General features: G+C 35.9%; 1 protein-coding gene across 1 annotated transcript; it reads left to right on the top strand.

The window, feature by feature from the left end:
- Positions 1 to 1,279: 1,279 nt before the first annotated feature.
- LOC110372968 (hemicentin-2) lies at positions 1,280 to 14,399 on the top strand. The gene is made up of 17 exons (XM_049841552.2): positions 1,280 to 1,528; positions 3,420 to 3,649; positions 3,890 to 4,018; positions 4,618 to 4,704; positions 5,787 to 5,915; positions 6,488 to 6,653; positions 7,127 to 7,299; positions 7,745 to 7,814; positions 7,968 to 8,134; positions 8,899 to 9,070; positions 9,334 to 9,582; positions 9,746 to 9,818; positions 9,975 to 10,186; positions 10,648 to 10,819; positions 11,152 to 11,246; positions 12,659 to 12,812; positions 13,062 to 14,399. Exons 1-17 carry the CDS (start codon positions 1,291 to 1,293, stop codon positions 13,219 to 13,221), a joined length of 2,676 nt encoding a protein of 891 aa, XP_049697509.2. The 5' UTR covers positions 1,280 to 1,290; the 3' UTR covers positions 13,222 to 14,399.
- The last annotated feature ends 264 nt before the right edge of the window (positions 14,400 to 14,663 follow it).

The following is a 14,663-nucleotide window of genomic DNA, read 5'->3' as shown; positions in this document are numbered from 1 at the left end:
ACCAAAGATGGATGGATGGATTTTGAGAAAGTCGATATGGCTAAAAATAATGTTTTTATTTATTTATTCGTTATTACTTCACCAACAATTGTACACATTGGTATAAAATAGATAAACAATAGTGTACAATATTTTACAGATAAACTCAGGATTCAAACTAAAGTTGTACGTAAAACAGGAAAAAAAATGTTTAAAAGTGTTAACTGTGAGGTGACGGCAGTCAGAAGAGTATAGAAGAAGACAACATGCTGTACTGACCTCAAAAAAAATTGGGATAAGCTCATGTTGGTGATGCTAAACTTAATTTCTTGCTCTGAAAATCCATTAATTGTGAACTATATATTTTCTTAATTTCTGCTGATCTTGAATTGAAACGGAAGAGGGCTGATTTATAAACGTGCCATCTTCTAAGGAGAATGCCCTACTAATATGCTCAGGTCAAAAGTTATCTTAAGATACATTGCAGATACTTTGTTGCATCGTTAAGGGCAGGCAAACACAAAACTTCCTATCCCATCTGATTGAATTCTGTTAAGAAATATGTTGGAAGAAGATTATATTCTAATACGGAAAATAAAAATATAGAAACTCTTGTAACTCGGCTCTCAGATTGCCAGAATCTAAAATTGACAGTTAATGGTTTGATGATATCACTGCTGCCAATTTCACCTTTTTATGAAACACAGGCATAAAAATACATGTATGAAAACATATTCGTCTCCTTTGTGGATTCTATACATACGATACGACCTTAGCACATCTAGCTACTCCAATCTAATTTCCTCAATACATTTTGAACCTTATCTGTAAGGTGTAAGGTTCAATGTGTATTTGAAATAGTTTGATCTTGGCGTGCGTATTTCGGAGATTTTGATTCTTCTCACAAGTGTTTGAAAAATGCAACATGAACGTTAGTAGTCTCAGTAAGATTCTAATAGAGAGCTGGATATTGTGGGTGCAAGCAAAAATTTTAACAGATTGTGTAAGCAGGGTGATATAGATCCATTTATAACTCGTCATTTATAACTTCGGCTTAAGCGCTTTCTGTCCTCGGTCAGAAAGCGCTTAAGCCGAAACTTTTTCATTTAGCTTTCAACTTATATTAAGTTTAATTATTTAGTAAGTATTCCTTCTTCTGTACCATAAAGTGTCCATAGAATTGGCTTGTTATTGGCTCTCAGATTGAAATAAACAAATATTAATTATTCATTTCACAATTTGAGTATTTATATGAATCAAGTGTAAGCTTCTCTTTAACAGTACTGTCTCATAAACTGCCATGTTCGTAGCATGAGGCATCAGTTTGTCGTCTTCCAATACCTTTGCAAGATGTGGTTCAAAATCCTTCTAATATACGTCTGGTTATTCAGATATGTATCTTGTGATAAAAGCCTTGCAATAGTGCTGGATATAACAGGGTCTATGCAAGAGGAATTAGAAAATATAAAAGTGGGTATTATTTCTGCATTCACTACAGCTACTAATGCGGCGATTACTGATTATATTTTAGTGCCGCTTAATGATTCTGGTAAGTGATTATTCTCTTGTAAAAATGTAATTTGACAGCATTAAAAAGTGGTTAGTGCATTTTGTATTTCTGGTTCTGTGTGAGTTAAACCCTGTAAGGCAGTTGTCAATGTAGGACCTACATTGTAGGTAATGTAGTGTATGACTGAGTGATCTAGGCAGGTAGAACTAAATGGAAAACTTTCGGGAACTTTATATTTATTCCCTAGGGCAATAATTGGAAACTTGCAGTGAAAATATAAAAAAAAAACGAAACAAACTTTTTTCACATTGTGGTAAAATCTTTGTGCTAACATCGAACTGTCCCTGTAAAGAGGTTTTTGGAAATTTCTAAAAACGCAGGTTAAGCAGTTCGATCATATATCAGATTTCCTATACTTCCATACTAATATTATAAAGAGGAAAACTTTGTTTGTTTGTTTGGTTTTAATGGATAAACTCAAAAACTACTGGACCGATTTTTAATATTCTTCACCATTAGACAGCTATATTATCTGCGAGTAACATAGGCTATATTTTTTCCTGGTGCGGGCAGCTCCCACGGAACGTGGGTGAAACCGCGGAAAAACGGCTAGTCTATAATGTAAAAATGAATCGCAAAATGTGTTGGTAAGCGCATAACTCAACAACGCCTGGACCAATGGCTAATTCTTTTTTTGTTGTGTTTGTTATTGTCAGGAGAAGGTTCTTATGAAAAAAAAAAATTGGGTAAAGTAGAGAAGTCAGTTGACGGGAGCGAAGCCGCGGGCAAAAGCTAGTATTCCATAAAATAGTGACTCGAGTACGTGATGGTACAGCCATAGTAGTGATGTTATGATATAAATTAAAATAAATACATTAATATTAAAGATGTAACACTAGGCGGTAATCTTGATACTTTGCACGGACACGATCAATCTAACTTGTGACGTACACGGTCACAGAATGTGCTCGCGTAAACTTTACACGTGTTTCTAGTTTACTTACAAAGTATTTCTTATGTAGCTGAAACTGATAGAATCACAAACTTTTGAGGGATACTATGCAGAAAATATTTTATGGCAATGAGGTCAAAAAATATATCATATATTACTAGCTTAAGCCCGCGGCTTCGCCCGCGTCTGGTTCGGTTATATCGCGTTTCCAAGAAAACTTCTCAAAAGCTCGGCATAAGTTCTATTCTATGTTCTGTCTCAAGGTCAATTCTATCTCTGTACCAAATTTTATTAAAATCAGTTCAGATGTGAAAGAATAAGGGTCAATTCCCACTGAAAGAGCAGCGGCCGGCAGCGGCCGTAAGAGCACGGAAAATGTAAGAGCGCGGCGCGATGCGGCGCCGCGCGGCGCCGCGCGGCCCGCCGCGCTCACGCTCAATCCCTTGCAATTACGGCCGCTGCCGGCCGCTGCTCTTTCAGTGTGAATTGACCCTAACAGACTGACAGACAGACAGTTACTTTCGCATTTATAATATTAGTAGTATTTTTTTTACTACTTCATGTTCTGGCAACCCTTTTGTGTTTTTCTATGGAATTCCCTAAACCGTTAAACGTATGACGCAATATTACGATAATGTGCAAAATTCACGTAAGTTGATAGGCGTTGAATATTACACAATAATTTTAGTAACTATTTATTTTATGTAGTTTTGCATAATATTCTTTTAGTTCAAGGGGGCACTTTTTTATGGAAAATCATCAAATGACCTTTTCACTGTGGGTTAGCAGCGTGAGGGAGTGTCAGACTCTTACTGACTAAAACCCATCATGTTCCTACTTAAGCCCATTATGTACCTACCAGAGCCGCGGTAACTCCTTCGAACAATCCCGCTGCCTGGTAGGCCTTGGCCCTGGTGGGCCCCGCTGAGATTCAAGGGGCCACCTTACACAATTAAAATAATGATTTCCATATTACAGATGTAGGAACGCCTACAATAGTGCACAAGCCAGGAGAACTGATTTCTTCAGTGCGTTCTGTATCTGCTGGAGGAGGGATTATATGCCCAGAAAATACATTGTCAGCCATCGAAAAAGCCCTTATAATAAGTAAACCAAAATCAAACATTTTCGTTTTTACCGATGCGTACGCGAGAGATGCCCACAAATTCGGTTCCGTTGAAAACTTATGCAGGTCTACTGGCAGTCAGGTAAATACTTTTTGTTATTTATGACGATGTTGAAAAATATTTTTTGACAGTATCTGGACAATAGTAAAAGAGAACATATAAATAAGTAAAGTACTGCATTAAGAGGTTGTTAAAAGTTTCCATTGATGACTATTTTGGTGGCCTTGAAATCTTTCATTTATTTTTTGGTACTATTTATTACTCTCTATGCTAATTCCAATGCACTTTATTTCGAGATAATTTCGATGATATCTGTTACAGGTTGTCATAGTTTTGAGTGGATTTTGCTCTTCGAAGTTATCGCCTAACGCGACTGTACAAGCTTATTATGATGTAGCTAGAGTTTGCTCAGGCGCATTGCTCCTTTTCGATGCGGCTGCGTTAAGACATGTGAGAAACTTTCTTTTTTTATTTATAACTTAGATAAAGTTCTTGAAAAACTCGATGTCAATCCGTTACTTAATATGGAGCACTTCCGCATTCCCGCCACTAGCTAATATCTAGATTTGGTTTTAGGATGTTTTAATGGAAAACCCCAAATACACATTTAAAATGTTCAAGTATCTAATAATAGCAGAATGTGGCGTACCATTGTATTGTTTGGATTATGATAACACACACACATTTATGTTTCATCTCTTTTATTTCTATTTCCCTTTCACAAATAAGTCAAAGTCAAAAATGTTTATTGAAACTAGACTAGCTTTTAGCACTTTTTCACGTCAAATTTACAAAAGGCCAAAACCCCCAAAACCCAAAACCCCTTTCACCACTTCCTAGTGTTATGGCTGGAAAGAAGAAGTGATGAAGAACAAACTTCCCAGCAACACAGCTGTCTATTACAATTTAATTATATTATAATTATATGAGCTGAAAGAGAAAGTTTAAATTTAAAAAGAAGTACCTTTCCTTCCTTTTGTGTTAATCAATCGTGTGTGTACATGAATTATACATTAATACATGATATTAATGGATTATTTCTCTTTCAGTCTTTCATGTACATAAAGGAGGTAATCAACGAAGAATGGACAGATATTACCGCTTATGATACATTCACGTCATACAAACAATTGTCTGTAAGTAGATTATATACCTTTATGTAAGTAATTAGAGGCCACAAGAGTGTGTTGAGTTGGATGGAGAGGAAAAGGAAGACCTATGAAAAGATGGATGGATTGCCTGAAAGATGACATGAATAGGAAGGGAGTGAGTGAGAGTATGACGAGTGACAGGGGAAAATGGAAGAGGATGACATATTGCGCCGACCTCAAATAAAATTGGGAACAGGGCAGGAGAAAGAAGACGAGTGTGTTGAGTTGTAGATACATGTGGATCCCACTACCGTCTGACTGATTTGTCATGCGTGACAGATAACTATATGTATGTGGTGTAAGACCAATAGGTATTAACCAACAGTTTAACAAGATATTTTGAAGAATATTTTAATTTGCTATTATCAAAATTAAAAAAATAAGCACTACAAATATTGATTTTATAACGGCACATATTTATTTACTCATACAATGAATTGCCTGAAAGAAGACGTGATTAAGAGGCGGTAAGTGTCAGTATCTAGGATAGAAATGAAGCGTAGTTAAAGTAATTTAGCCCGACCCTATAAAATTGGGAACAAGGCAAGATGATATTAGTTTTCTGTAATGTAAAAGTGCCAACATTTTGAGCTCTTATCAGTAGACTCAAATGTTTATAATTACGTAAATATGAATGGCAATCTCCCGTTAGAATACAGTCTGTTATCTATCGGGAATTTTATTACGTATGCAAATTTAATTAACTTTGTTTGAAACGTCTTTTGATTGTGCCAGTCAATTACAAATCAAATGATTCATTCTTGTGCGTCATGAAAAATAATCACACATGTTTTTTTAATCGTTATAGGGCAGTCCTAGCATTTGTCCTCATACTTTGCAAGGGAGGAACTTTAAATATGACACATAGTGCCTTTACCAATAATTTCCTTAAGCAACTGGTCTACACTAATTTATAATCAATCTATCTATATAGTATATAAAAACGTATACAACTTTTCGTTGTAATTTCATAACTCAAGATCGGTTTCACCTATCCAAACCAAATGTTTGTCGATAGTGAATAATCTCTTAAATTCTTCTATACTAATTTAAAATTAAATTATTAGTTTTCAGTCGACGCATATACAACTAGTTTATTGATAGTGGTTTCTGGTGATTATCCTAAGGTGGAAATATTGACACCCGATAACTCAAATCACACTGTCGAGAATGTAGTGGACACAAGACATACGAAGGTATTTTAATATTTTTTTTACCTGTAGGCACTGTAGAGTAAATAGTGTAAGTTCGATTCCAGATCAGGCAAGTACTAATGCAACTTTCCTAAGTTTGCATGTACATTTTAAGTATATCTTGGACACCAATGACTGGTGAAAGTAAGCATCTCGAGGAAGCCTGGACCCGCATTGAGCAAGCTTGGTGATTAACGCTCAATCCTTCTCTGTGTGAGAGAAAGCCAGTGCCCAGCAGTGGGACGATAAAAAAGGCTGATGATGAGGTAGCACCCAAAGTTAGAATGCGCTAATCTCAGGAACAATTTCAAACATTATTTCAGTACTGCACATTTATCATTAGAGGCTACAGACTACTTCTTATCTAGGTGCGTGAAGTAGCTCCCCTTCCTCTTGAAGCAAATGTGCAAAAAGCAATCCCATTGATTTTATTTCATTGTAATAACTAACCGTCATTTTACATTCATAATAGGGTAGACGACTGTTCAATCATTCAACCATTTTTACCAACTATTTTCATCATTAGGTATATCATTGGTCTAATTGCTTGTTTCATTTTTTTTTTATTTGTTCAGGTATTACGTTTGAAAAATCCAACGTTCGGTAACTACACGATGAAAATCAACTGTCGGGATCAAACTTCCCTTTTGATATACAAAAAGTATGAATTACCGGTCGCCTTCGGATTTTCAACAAAGGTGCCTAGAAAAATGATTGAAGCTAGTAAAAGACCTATACCAGGTAAAAATAAATCCTACTAATAATATAAACGCAATAATATAAAATTTATATGGATATATTATGTTCCTCTTTCAGGTATATTAATATAGCTTAATGTTAGAATAGCACATAGGCTTATTTTAACCCATAAGCGGGAAATACCTCCCTCGCGGTTGAAACTATGTAGAACTGGACCATTTGGCAATTTGTGTATTTGTCTTGTGTAAAAACAATAAAAAATCTTCGGTGATAAATATACCTACCTAAATAGCGATCCGCTCCGGCTTCGCAAGGGAAAATAGTATTTCCCCACTTTTAATGTATGTTATTATACATAAAAACCTTCCTCTTTAATCACTATACCTATCAAAAAAAACCGCATGAATATCGGTTGCATAGTTTTGAAGATTTAAGCGTATAAAGGGACTTTGGGAGGGACATTGACAAGGGAGAAAAAGCGACTTTGTTTTATACTATGTAATGATATTTTACAGGCCGAGTGAATTATATCCTCGTCGATGCATCGCAAGGAAAACTGAAACTTGAAGGAATAGAAATACAAGTGGCGAATGAAGAGAAAAAATCATTGGAGATACAAGAAACTCTTACTAAAGGCATCTACCTGGCCAATACATTTATTGAACCTGATAAATCTTTTCGCATTTGGGTAAATAATATTGACTAAATTAATCTTCATTTACCTGCATAGATATTAACATGATAAACATACATATTTACTTGTCTCATATTTAAATAAAACTACTTTTACGGATTTTATCGCGGTTATATTAATATGATTTAATCCCGACGTTTCGGATCCTTTACAGCATCCATGGTAACTAAGGTGTTGGTCGTCTTGATATTTTAGTTACAACAGCTACCCTACATTTTGTTGATTATATTGTTTTATCATATTCATGTTATATATATATACTTGTCATAGAATTAAGATTACTATGATCAAGTACAAGACAAAATTGTCGCAAAAAATATGACTTTGCCCAATCGCTGCTTCTATGACTCTTGTTTAATTTAAGAGCCTAGCTCTCGTCGATTCATCTCCTTCCTTTTACCCCCACGCCTATAGGTACCAATTTTCTCTTTACTTTCAGATAAAGGGGTCTGATACAACTACATTTCAGGGAATTAACACTTCATCAGAAAACATTTTTCCTCAAAAAGGTATTGATATTTACTAAACCTGTTGATTATCCTTAGAATTTAAGTTAGTTAAGAAAGTTAAAGTATAAACGTTGAAAAATTTTGAGTTCATGGACTATATTAACTGATCTATCCTTTTGATATAATGCTAACAAGTTGATTGTAACATTGTAGCCACTGCAACAGATCCAACGTGGACTAAACCTCATTCGATACTATTGGAAACTGATCCAGTGACCGTAGATTTCGGAACAAATGCCACTTTCGCATGTAAAGTCACTGGTTACCCAAAACCAAACATCGTGTGGGAAGACAGCGATGGAAATATATTGCCTTCAGAGGTAAGGAAACAGTCCTTGGCAGTTGTTACGGGTAGTCAGAAGCCAGTAAGTCTGATACCAGTCTTAACAAGGGGTATGCCGGGTAGCCCGGGTAACTGGGTTGAGGAGGTCAGGCAGTGCAGTCGCTCCTTGTAAATTGTAAACACTGGTACTCAGCTACATTCGGTAAGACTGGAAGCCGACCCCAACATAGATGGAAAAAATTAAGGTTGGGAAGAAGGACCAAAAATTCTTTCAATGTTGGGAAGCTACATTATTCCTGGTAAAGCCTATATTTATCCAGGTACGGGCAACAGTTTTTACGGGACGTGGGTAAACCGTAGGAAAACGGCTAGTATGAGATGAAATTATACCTACACATCTCGTTGATCTAGCTGGGTCGGGCTTAAATCGCTTTGTGGCTTTAAAAAACTTTCACAAAGCGGCCGGGATTCTAGAAGTTGGTGATTAGAACACCTGTGCGGACACAGTAGAACACATCGGATATCGTGTTAAAGTCGATCCTGCGCCTGATCTCTCTCCGGTAGTATCAGATTTCAGTTCAATTGGGCTGTGAGAATGATGGAATAGGGAGTGCATCTGTGCCTGCGCAAATGCGCATGCACTATAATATGTCGTCCACAGCCGGCCGCCGTGGCTGACTACCAACTAGAACGCCAAACTTTAATCAGCTGGGAAATTCCACCTCATTTGAGCTTGCCATGGCGTCATTATCTAGAACAACAATACAATAAACACAAACTAATAATATTATTATGTTTCAGAATGAGTTACTGGAAATACCATCGTTATACATAAGTTATGTCAGCTTAGAAAATGCAACGGTCTATACCACGATATACTGTAAAGCTAAGAATTCAAAAGGTGAAGATAGTCAAAGTATTAACGTATATGTGCATAGGCCATTCACATTTGAGGTTATTCAGACTCCAGAAGGTAATTATTATATACTGATGTACTAATAATAACTTGAATTAATTTTTCGAAAGATCCAGAAGTTCCACACTTCTTCAGCAAGTAGCTTCTTCTTCTTTTGGCCTACGTACCAATGTAAAATTTGAAATATCTATTTAAACTTGAGAAAAGGCCGAACCCTAATTATTATCCAGCAAACACACATAGATTTGGTGCGTGAAGTAGTTTTAGTAGATTATTTCCATGAATCCATAGTTTCTCTTCTAATAATTTTATTTTTGTAGACCAAACTATCGAATACGGGAGTGAAGGAAAATTATACTGTGAAGTATCAGCGTATCCACCTGCCGAGGTTAAGTGGTCCTACAATAACAGCGCCATATTGCCGTTTGATGATGTACAAATAGACTCCGAAACGAACGCACTGTGGATCAAAAATATGACCACTAAAAATGTCGGTGAATATAAATGTGATGTCACCAACGAAGTCAATGAAAGAACTTTCTCCGCTACCGTTTCAATTTCGGGCATAGGTAAGCTCACTCTTTTATGTGTAATAAAATACTGCGGACTAAACAAACAGTCGGCCTACCAGTACATTTTCATTCTGATTTACGAGCCCAAACAAACTATCGACTGACTTAAAGTTTGCAGTGTAAACGTTTAAATAATCTAATGACATTTTTGATATTGCAGAAGCCCCAGAAGTCGTTGTTGATAGAGAAAACGTTACCCTCAGGCTAGGAGAAACGAGTTATCTTGAATGCAGGTAAACACAGCCAGAGATTGTGGCCCTTAGCCACGTTGTCCGATCCAAAAAATATTAATCGTATTCAGTAACAGACCAGCTATAAAAAATAAGTAGTTATACGAATGTACCAACACTTCTTGATACAGACGAAATAATTAAACGGTTTACTTTCAGAATTATTAAAGGAAAGCCAACACCTACCATAACATGGCAATACCTACCCTATCATGGATACGACTACTGGAATGTGCCAGAAGGCACAGAGGTTACTGATGACGGCAAGCTAAAGATAATATCAGCAGCGAAAGCACACTTCGGCAAATACAAGTGTGCAGCCAACAATATACTAGGAACTAGTGACTCAGTAATCCTCGTCCAAATACAATGTGAGATAATTTATTTATCATCATCAGAATTTTTATCCTCCCACTGCGAGTACATTCCACCTCTCACACAGAGAAGGATTGAGCGTTAACCACCAGGCTTGTTCAGTGCGGGTTAGAGATTTCAGATTTTGCAGTCAATGCTTCCTCGAGATGTTACCCTTCTCCTTTAATCAGTCATTAGTGTCCATAATGTATATAGAAAGTACATACAAACTTAGAAAAGTTGCTTTGGTACATGTCTGATCTAGAAACGACCCATAAGACATACTCATAAGAGATTGGTTCTTTATCTACTAAGCTGCCACGACTTGTCAAATTTTTATTCACCATAAAATAACACTTGTAATAATTGGTGATACTAATGATTGCATTGCTAAAGACATCTGTGAGGGGAGATCAGTCGCAGGATTCACAGTGTTCTTAATTTGATTTGATCATCCAAATGTTATGTTTTCTTATAGATCCGCCGTCGATATCGGATCCTGAAACCACTACACTGACAGTTAAAGAAGAAGATGATGTAGTGTTACCGTGCAAGGTTAAAGCTTCACCAGAAGCTACCGTGCATTGGGAGATCCCACACGAAGTTATATTGGACAGCAGACATTATACCGACCAACACCATAATCACCGGTAATGCTTGGGATGTTAGATTTGGTCTTGTGCCTACAATATTGATAACAAAAAATTGTTGTTGCAAAATTTCTTTATCTTTGAACCCTGTGTAAAATAACTGTTGTGAAGATGTTGGGTTATTTCAAAGTCTGTTTATTTTGATGAACAGATAAGTTGTAGTTTCATTAAGCATTTATTAAACATTTATTTATAGGGACAGGATTTTCATAACTTTACATTTCCATAAAGAGTTTACATAAATTATTGAACTAAAGCCAAAAAAAACCTATTTAACGCTTAGGCTCGTGAGTAGTGTTCCATAAGTTTTCTGATAGAGATTTTTTCTTCAGATTTAGAGCTTTGTGGAAAGATTCTGGCAATTATGAGTGCATCGCTGAAAATGGTGTAGGTGTGGCAAGGAAAACTATAACAGTGGATGTCCTTGGTAAGTGGAGTTCCTGTAAATCAACTAACTAATCTCCGAGCCGTTGTTGCGTTGCAAACAATGATTTGTGATTATTATTAACCCGCACTGCTACTGAACATTTAGCAGTTTTCCTTCCTTCATACTCTTTTTTAGAAGAATTCCTAACATAAAACAATCTGCTATTGTTAAGTGGGCCAAAAACATGTTGTCAATGAACAAAGTTACTACTGTCTCTAAAAACATGATATTCCAACCATATGTTATTTCCAAAATACCTTCTAGAGACAATTCAATATTATAATGTTGAATTTATAATTAAAATTTCTTTCTGTCTTCTGGTAGCCATACTCTTCTATATGCCGTCTTCTCACAAGTAACAATCTTTCTACCCATGTCGACTTTCACAACATCCATTGTCTCTTTGGTCGTTCCCTTCTACTACATCCATACTCATCACCTTCCTCACGACATTTAGTTACTTCCACAGCATCATGTCGTACGGCATTCTGCTGTGGGGACGAGCTGCTGACATTGAATGCATATTTATCTTGCAAAAGCGAGCTGTCAGAGCTATGTACAACTTACGTAGTCGTGAATCTCTTGGGGAACTTTTTAAAAAAAATAATATCATGACCGTACCTTGCCAATTTATTTATGAAAATATCATGTATGTTAGGAAAAACTTACATTTGTTTGAAAAAATATGTGATAGACATAATTATAACACTAGAAATAAAAATAAGATAGCTATCCCGCAGTTTAGATTATCTAAAGTACATACATCTTTCATGGGATATTGTGTCAAATGTTATAATAAAATACCAGACAACATTCTGGAACTAAATAACATGCGGTTTAAAACTCATATAAAAGCCACACTTTGTAAGCAAGCATATTATAAATTAGAAGATTACATTCAAGATAAAAATGCTTGGAAACATGCTGGTCCTGCTCCATAGGACATACTGACAATATCTAATTAATTAACAAATTAAAATTACACCAGCAAATAAAATTGTATTCATCTTTTGATTATTTGTTTGTAACTTTGTACCACAATATAAACCAATTTGTAAATGTGAACACCATGTAGCATTTTAATTGTCACTTTATCCTCATTTGTCTTTGCGATTCTACATGATCTTCGCATGCTTTTACTGTATGTATCAATACATACAAATTGTAATACTATATTATTTTTAAAAGAGTAACCATGGAGTTTCTTGCCCGTTCTTCTCCATAGGAAGCTACTTTTGGAATGGGCAACTAGAATCAAACTTAGTTATAATTTTGACGTTCATAAGTGCTTGTAAAGGCCTAAATGAAATAAATGATTTGACTTGACTTGACTTGACCTGAAACATGATCCTCATTCCTCAGTATCACATGCCCTAACCTTGAAAGTCATGTTTGTTATAATTGTTTTGCAGTTGCACCGTATATTGAAGGTCCAAGTCACAAGACCGTGGTTGCGAGAAATGGCGACAATCTTGTGTTGAACTGTAACGTGCAATATGGCAACCCTTTGCCAGCTACCAAATGGCAGTTTATAGCACCGGATTCTACCATAAAAGTTTTGTCAAGGTATTAGTATTTCAATACTATATGTATCTTTGGGAGCAATTGGGAACAGGGCAGGAGGAAGAAGATGTATCTTTAGATTTGAAGAATTGGGTACTAAGTTTATCATTCTCGCATTTCTTTGTAATTCTTGTTCCTTGGAATCCTTCAAATGGAACTTTATAAAAATGTATTCTTATACATGTATTTTTTTTTATTCAATGCACATTAATCTTTTATATTATTTTTCAAATGTTGAATTGTTTTTTCTAGGAACCGTTCGTCGAGTCCACTGCATTTAAACAATGTGAAATACACCAATGAGGGATCATATCTGTGCATAGCAGACAATAGTATTGGCACCGACAGCATAACTATTTATGTTAAAGTAATAGGGGAGGATTGGGGAGTTGCGGACGCTGAAGGGAAATAACGCACAACATTCGTACTATCAGTAATAATCAGTCTGTCTTGATTAAATATTAATCTTTAGTTATTCATCTACAAAAACAATTATACTTATTATACGAGATCAGTCAATAAATATAATATTTTTAGCAAAAACAAAACCTTGTCTGTCCGTAATTACCCGTAGCGCTCGGGGTAAATTCGGACTGACCCTGGGTTAATTACGGACAGCATGGGGTATTCACGGACTAGGTCCACATCGCTACAAAAATCACAAGTAAAGCCTTTAGAAGAACTTCCTACAGTGCAGTTCTCATGAGCCCACTTGTCACACTTTGAACACATAATCCAACCTTCGGCGGATGGATCACTGTACTTTTCTTGACAATAAATGCAAACGTAATCAACATTTCAACATCAACATTTTAATCAAAATTTTCAGTTCGTTTTCTTGTATTCCGTTTAAAATGGATTTTAACCTCTCTTTGGTATTGTAGAAACACTGCCCTTTTTCAATTGGTCAAACACAGTAGCTCTGGTAATACCATATTTTTCTTCCGCCTGACGAAAAGTTATCTGGTCTTTTATTTCTTGCACAGCTTTTTGTATTGATTCGATGGTGTATGATTGTTCTTTTTTCTTATATATATTTCCGAGGCATTCAAAAATGAGTAGTTATTGATTGATTTCATAATAGTTTATCGAATTAGGGGTAATTGCAGACGTACGTATTTACCCCGCAAGGCTTGTCCGCAATTATCCCCACTGGGTATTTTTAAATCAGAGAGAGAAATTTGTAAGTTATGAAAACGTTCCATAAAAACAAACATTGGCGCTGCAAACCCCATTGACAAAGCTATCCATAGAAAATATCACTTTTTACCATCACTTAGTATACAGACTTGTCCCTTGAATTGAAAAACACTGAAAATTAGATCATTATGCACTTTTTTTAAAAAAATACCTACCGTTCAAACTGTGCGCAGCCGGCTGTCGTAAGTTTTTGCGTGGCACTAAAATGGCTTAAAGAAACAGATGACAGCACCGGGCTGCCGCGGGGGGAAGGAGTGAGTAGATACATGCTAGTCCGTTTTTACCCCGCGTCCGCAATTCCCCCACTCTCCCCTATAAGCCATTAGTTATTTATAGATAAGATTTTGAATGTATCGGTTTAATTATTACAATAAATAACTTCTGTAAAAAGCATGAGTATTTATTTCGACTTGCCTTTCACGAGCACAAAAACAGTGTTAGAACTTATATATTTTTTTATGTATGGTAAAATACTCTAGACTAGATAGGTAATAATACTTTTTTGAATAACGTCGAAATAATATCAGAGGTACAATTATTAAGATAGAAATGGCTTTAATGTGAACTATCATCCTCAGAGCCTATTCCCAACAATGTAGGGGTCGGCTTTAATGGTGAACAAAATCTATATTTCTTTAATGCCAATTTTAACAG

This window comes from Helicoverpa armigera, chromosome 19 (assembly GCF_030705265.1).
Source record: "Helicoverpa armigera isolate CAAS_96S chromosome 19, ASM3070526v1, whole genome shotgun sequence".
Classification (NCBI taxonomy): Eukaryota; Metazoa; Arthropoda; class Insecta; order Lepidoptera; family Noctuidae; genus Helicoverpa; species Helicoverpa armigera.
The sequence above is the reverse complement of the archived record's forward strand: the minus strand, read 5'-3'. Positions and strand labels throughout refer to the sequence as shown.

Bases quoted from the DNA above. Each gene is read 5' to 3' on its own strand.
- LOC110372968 (XM_049841552.2), top strand. From the start codon at position 1,291: ATGAGGCATCAGTTTGTCGTCTTCCAATACCTTTGCAAGATGTGGTTC. The intron at 3,650-3,889 runs GTAAATACTTTT...TATCTGTTACAG, and splicing joins GCAGGTCTACTGGCAGTCAG to GTTGTCATAGTTTTGAGTGG. The intron at 4,019-4,617 runs GTGAGAAACTTT...TTTCTCTTTCAG, and splicing joins ATGCGGCTGCGTTAAGACAT to TCTTTCATGTACATAAAGGA.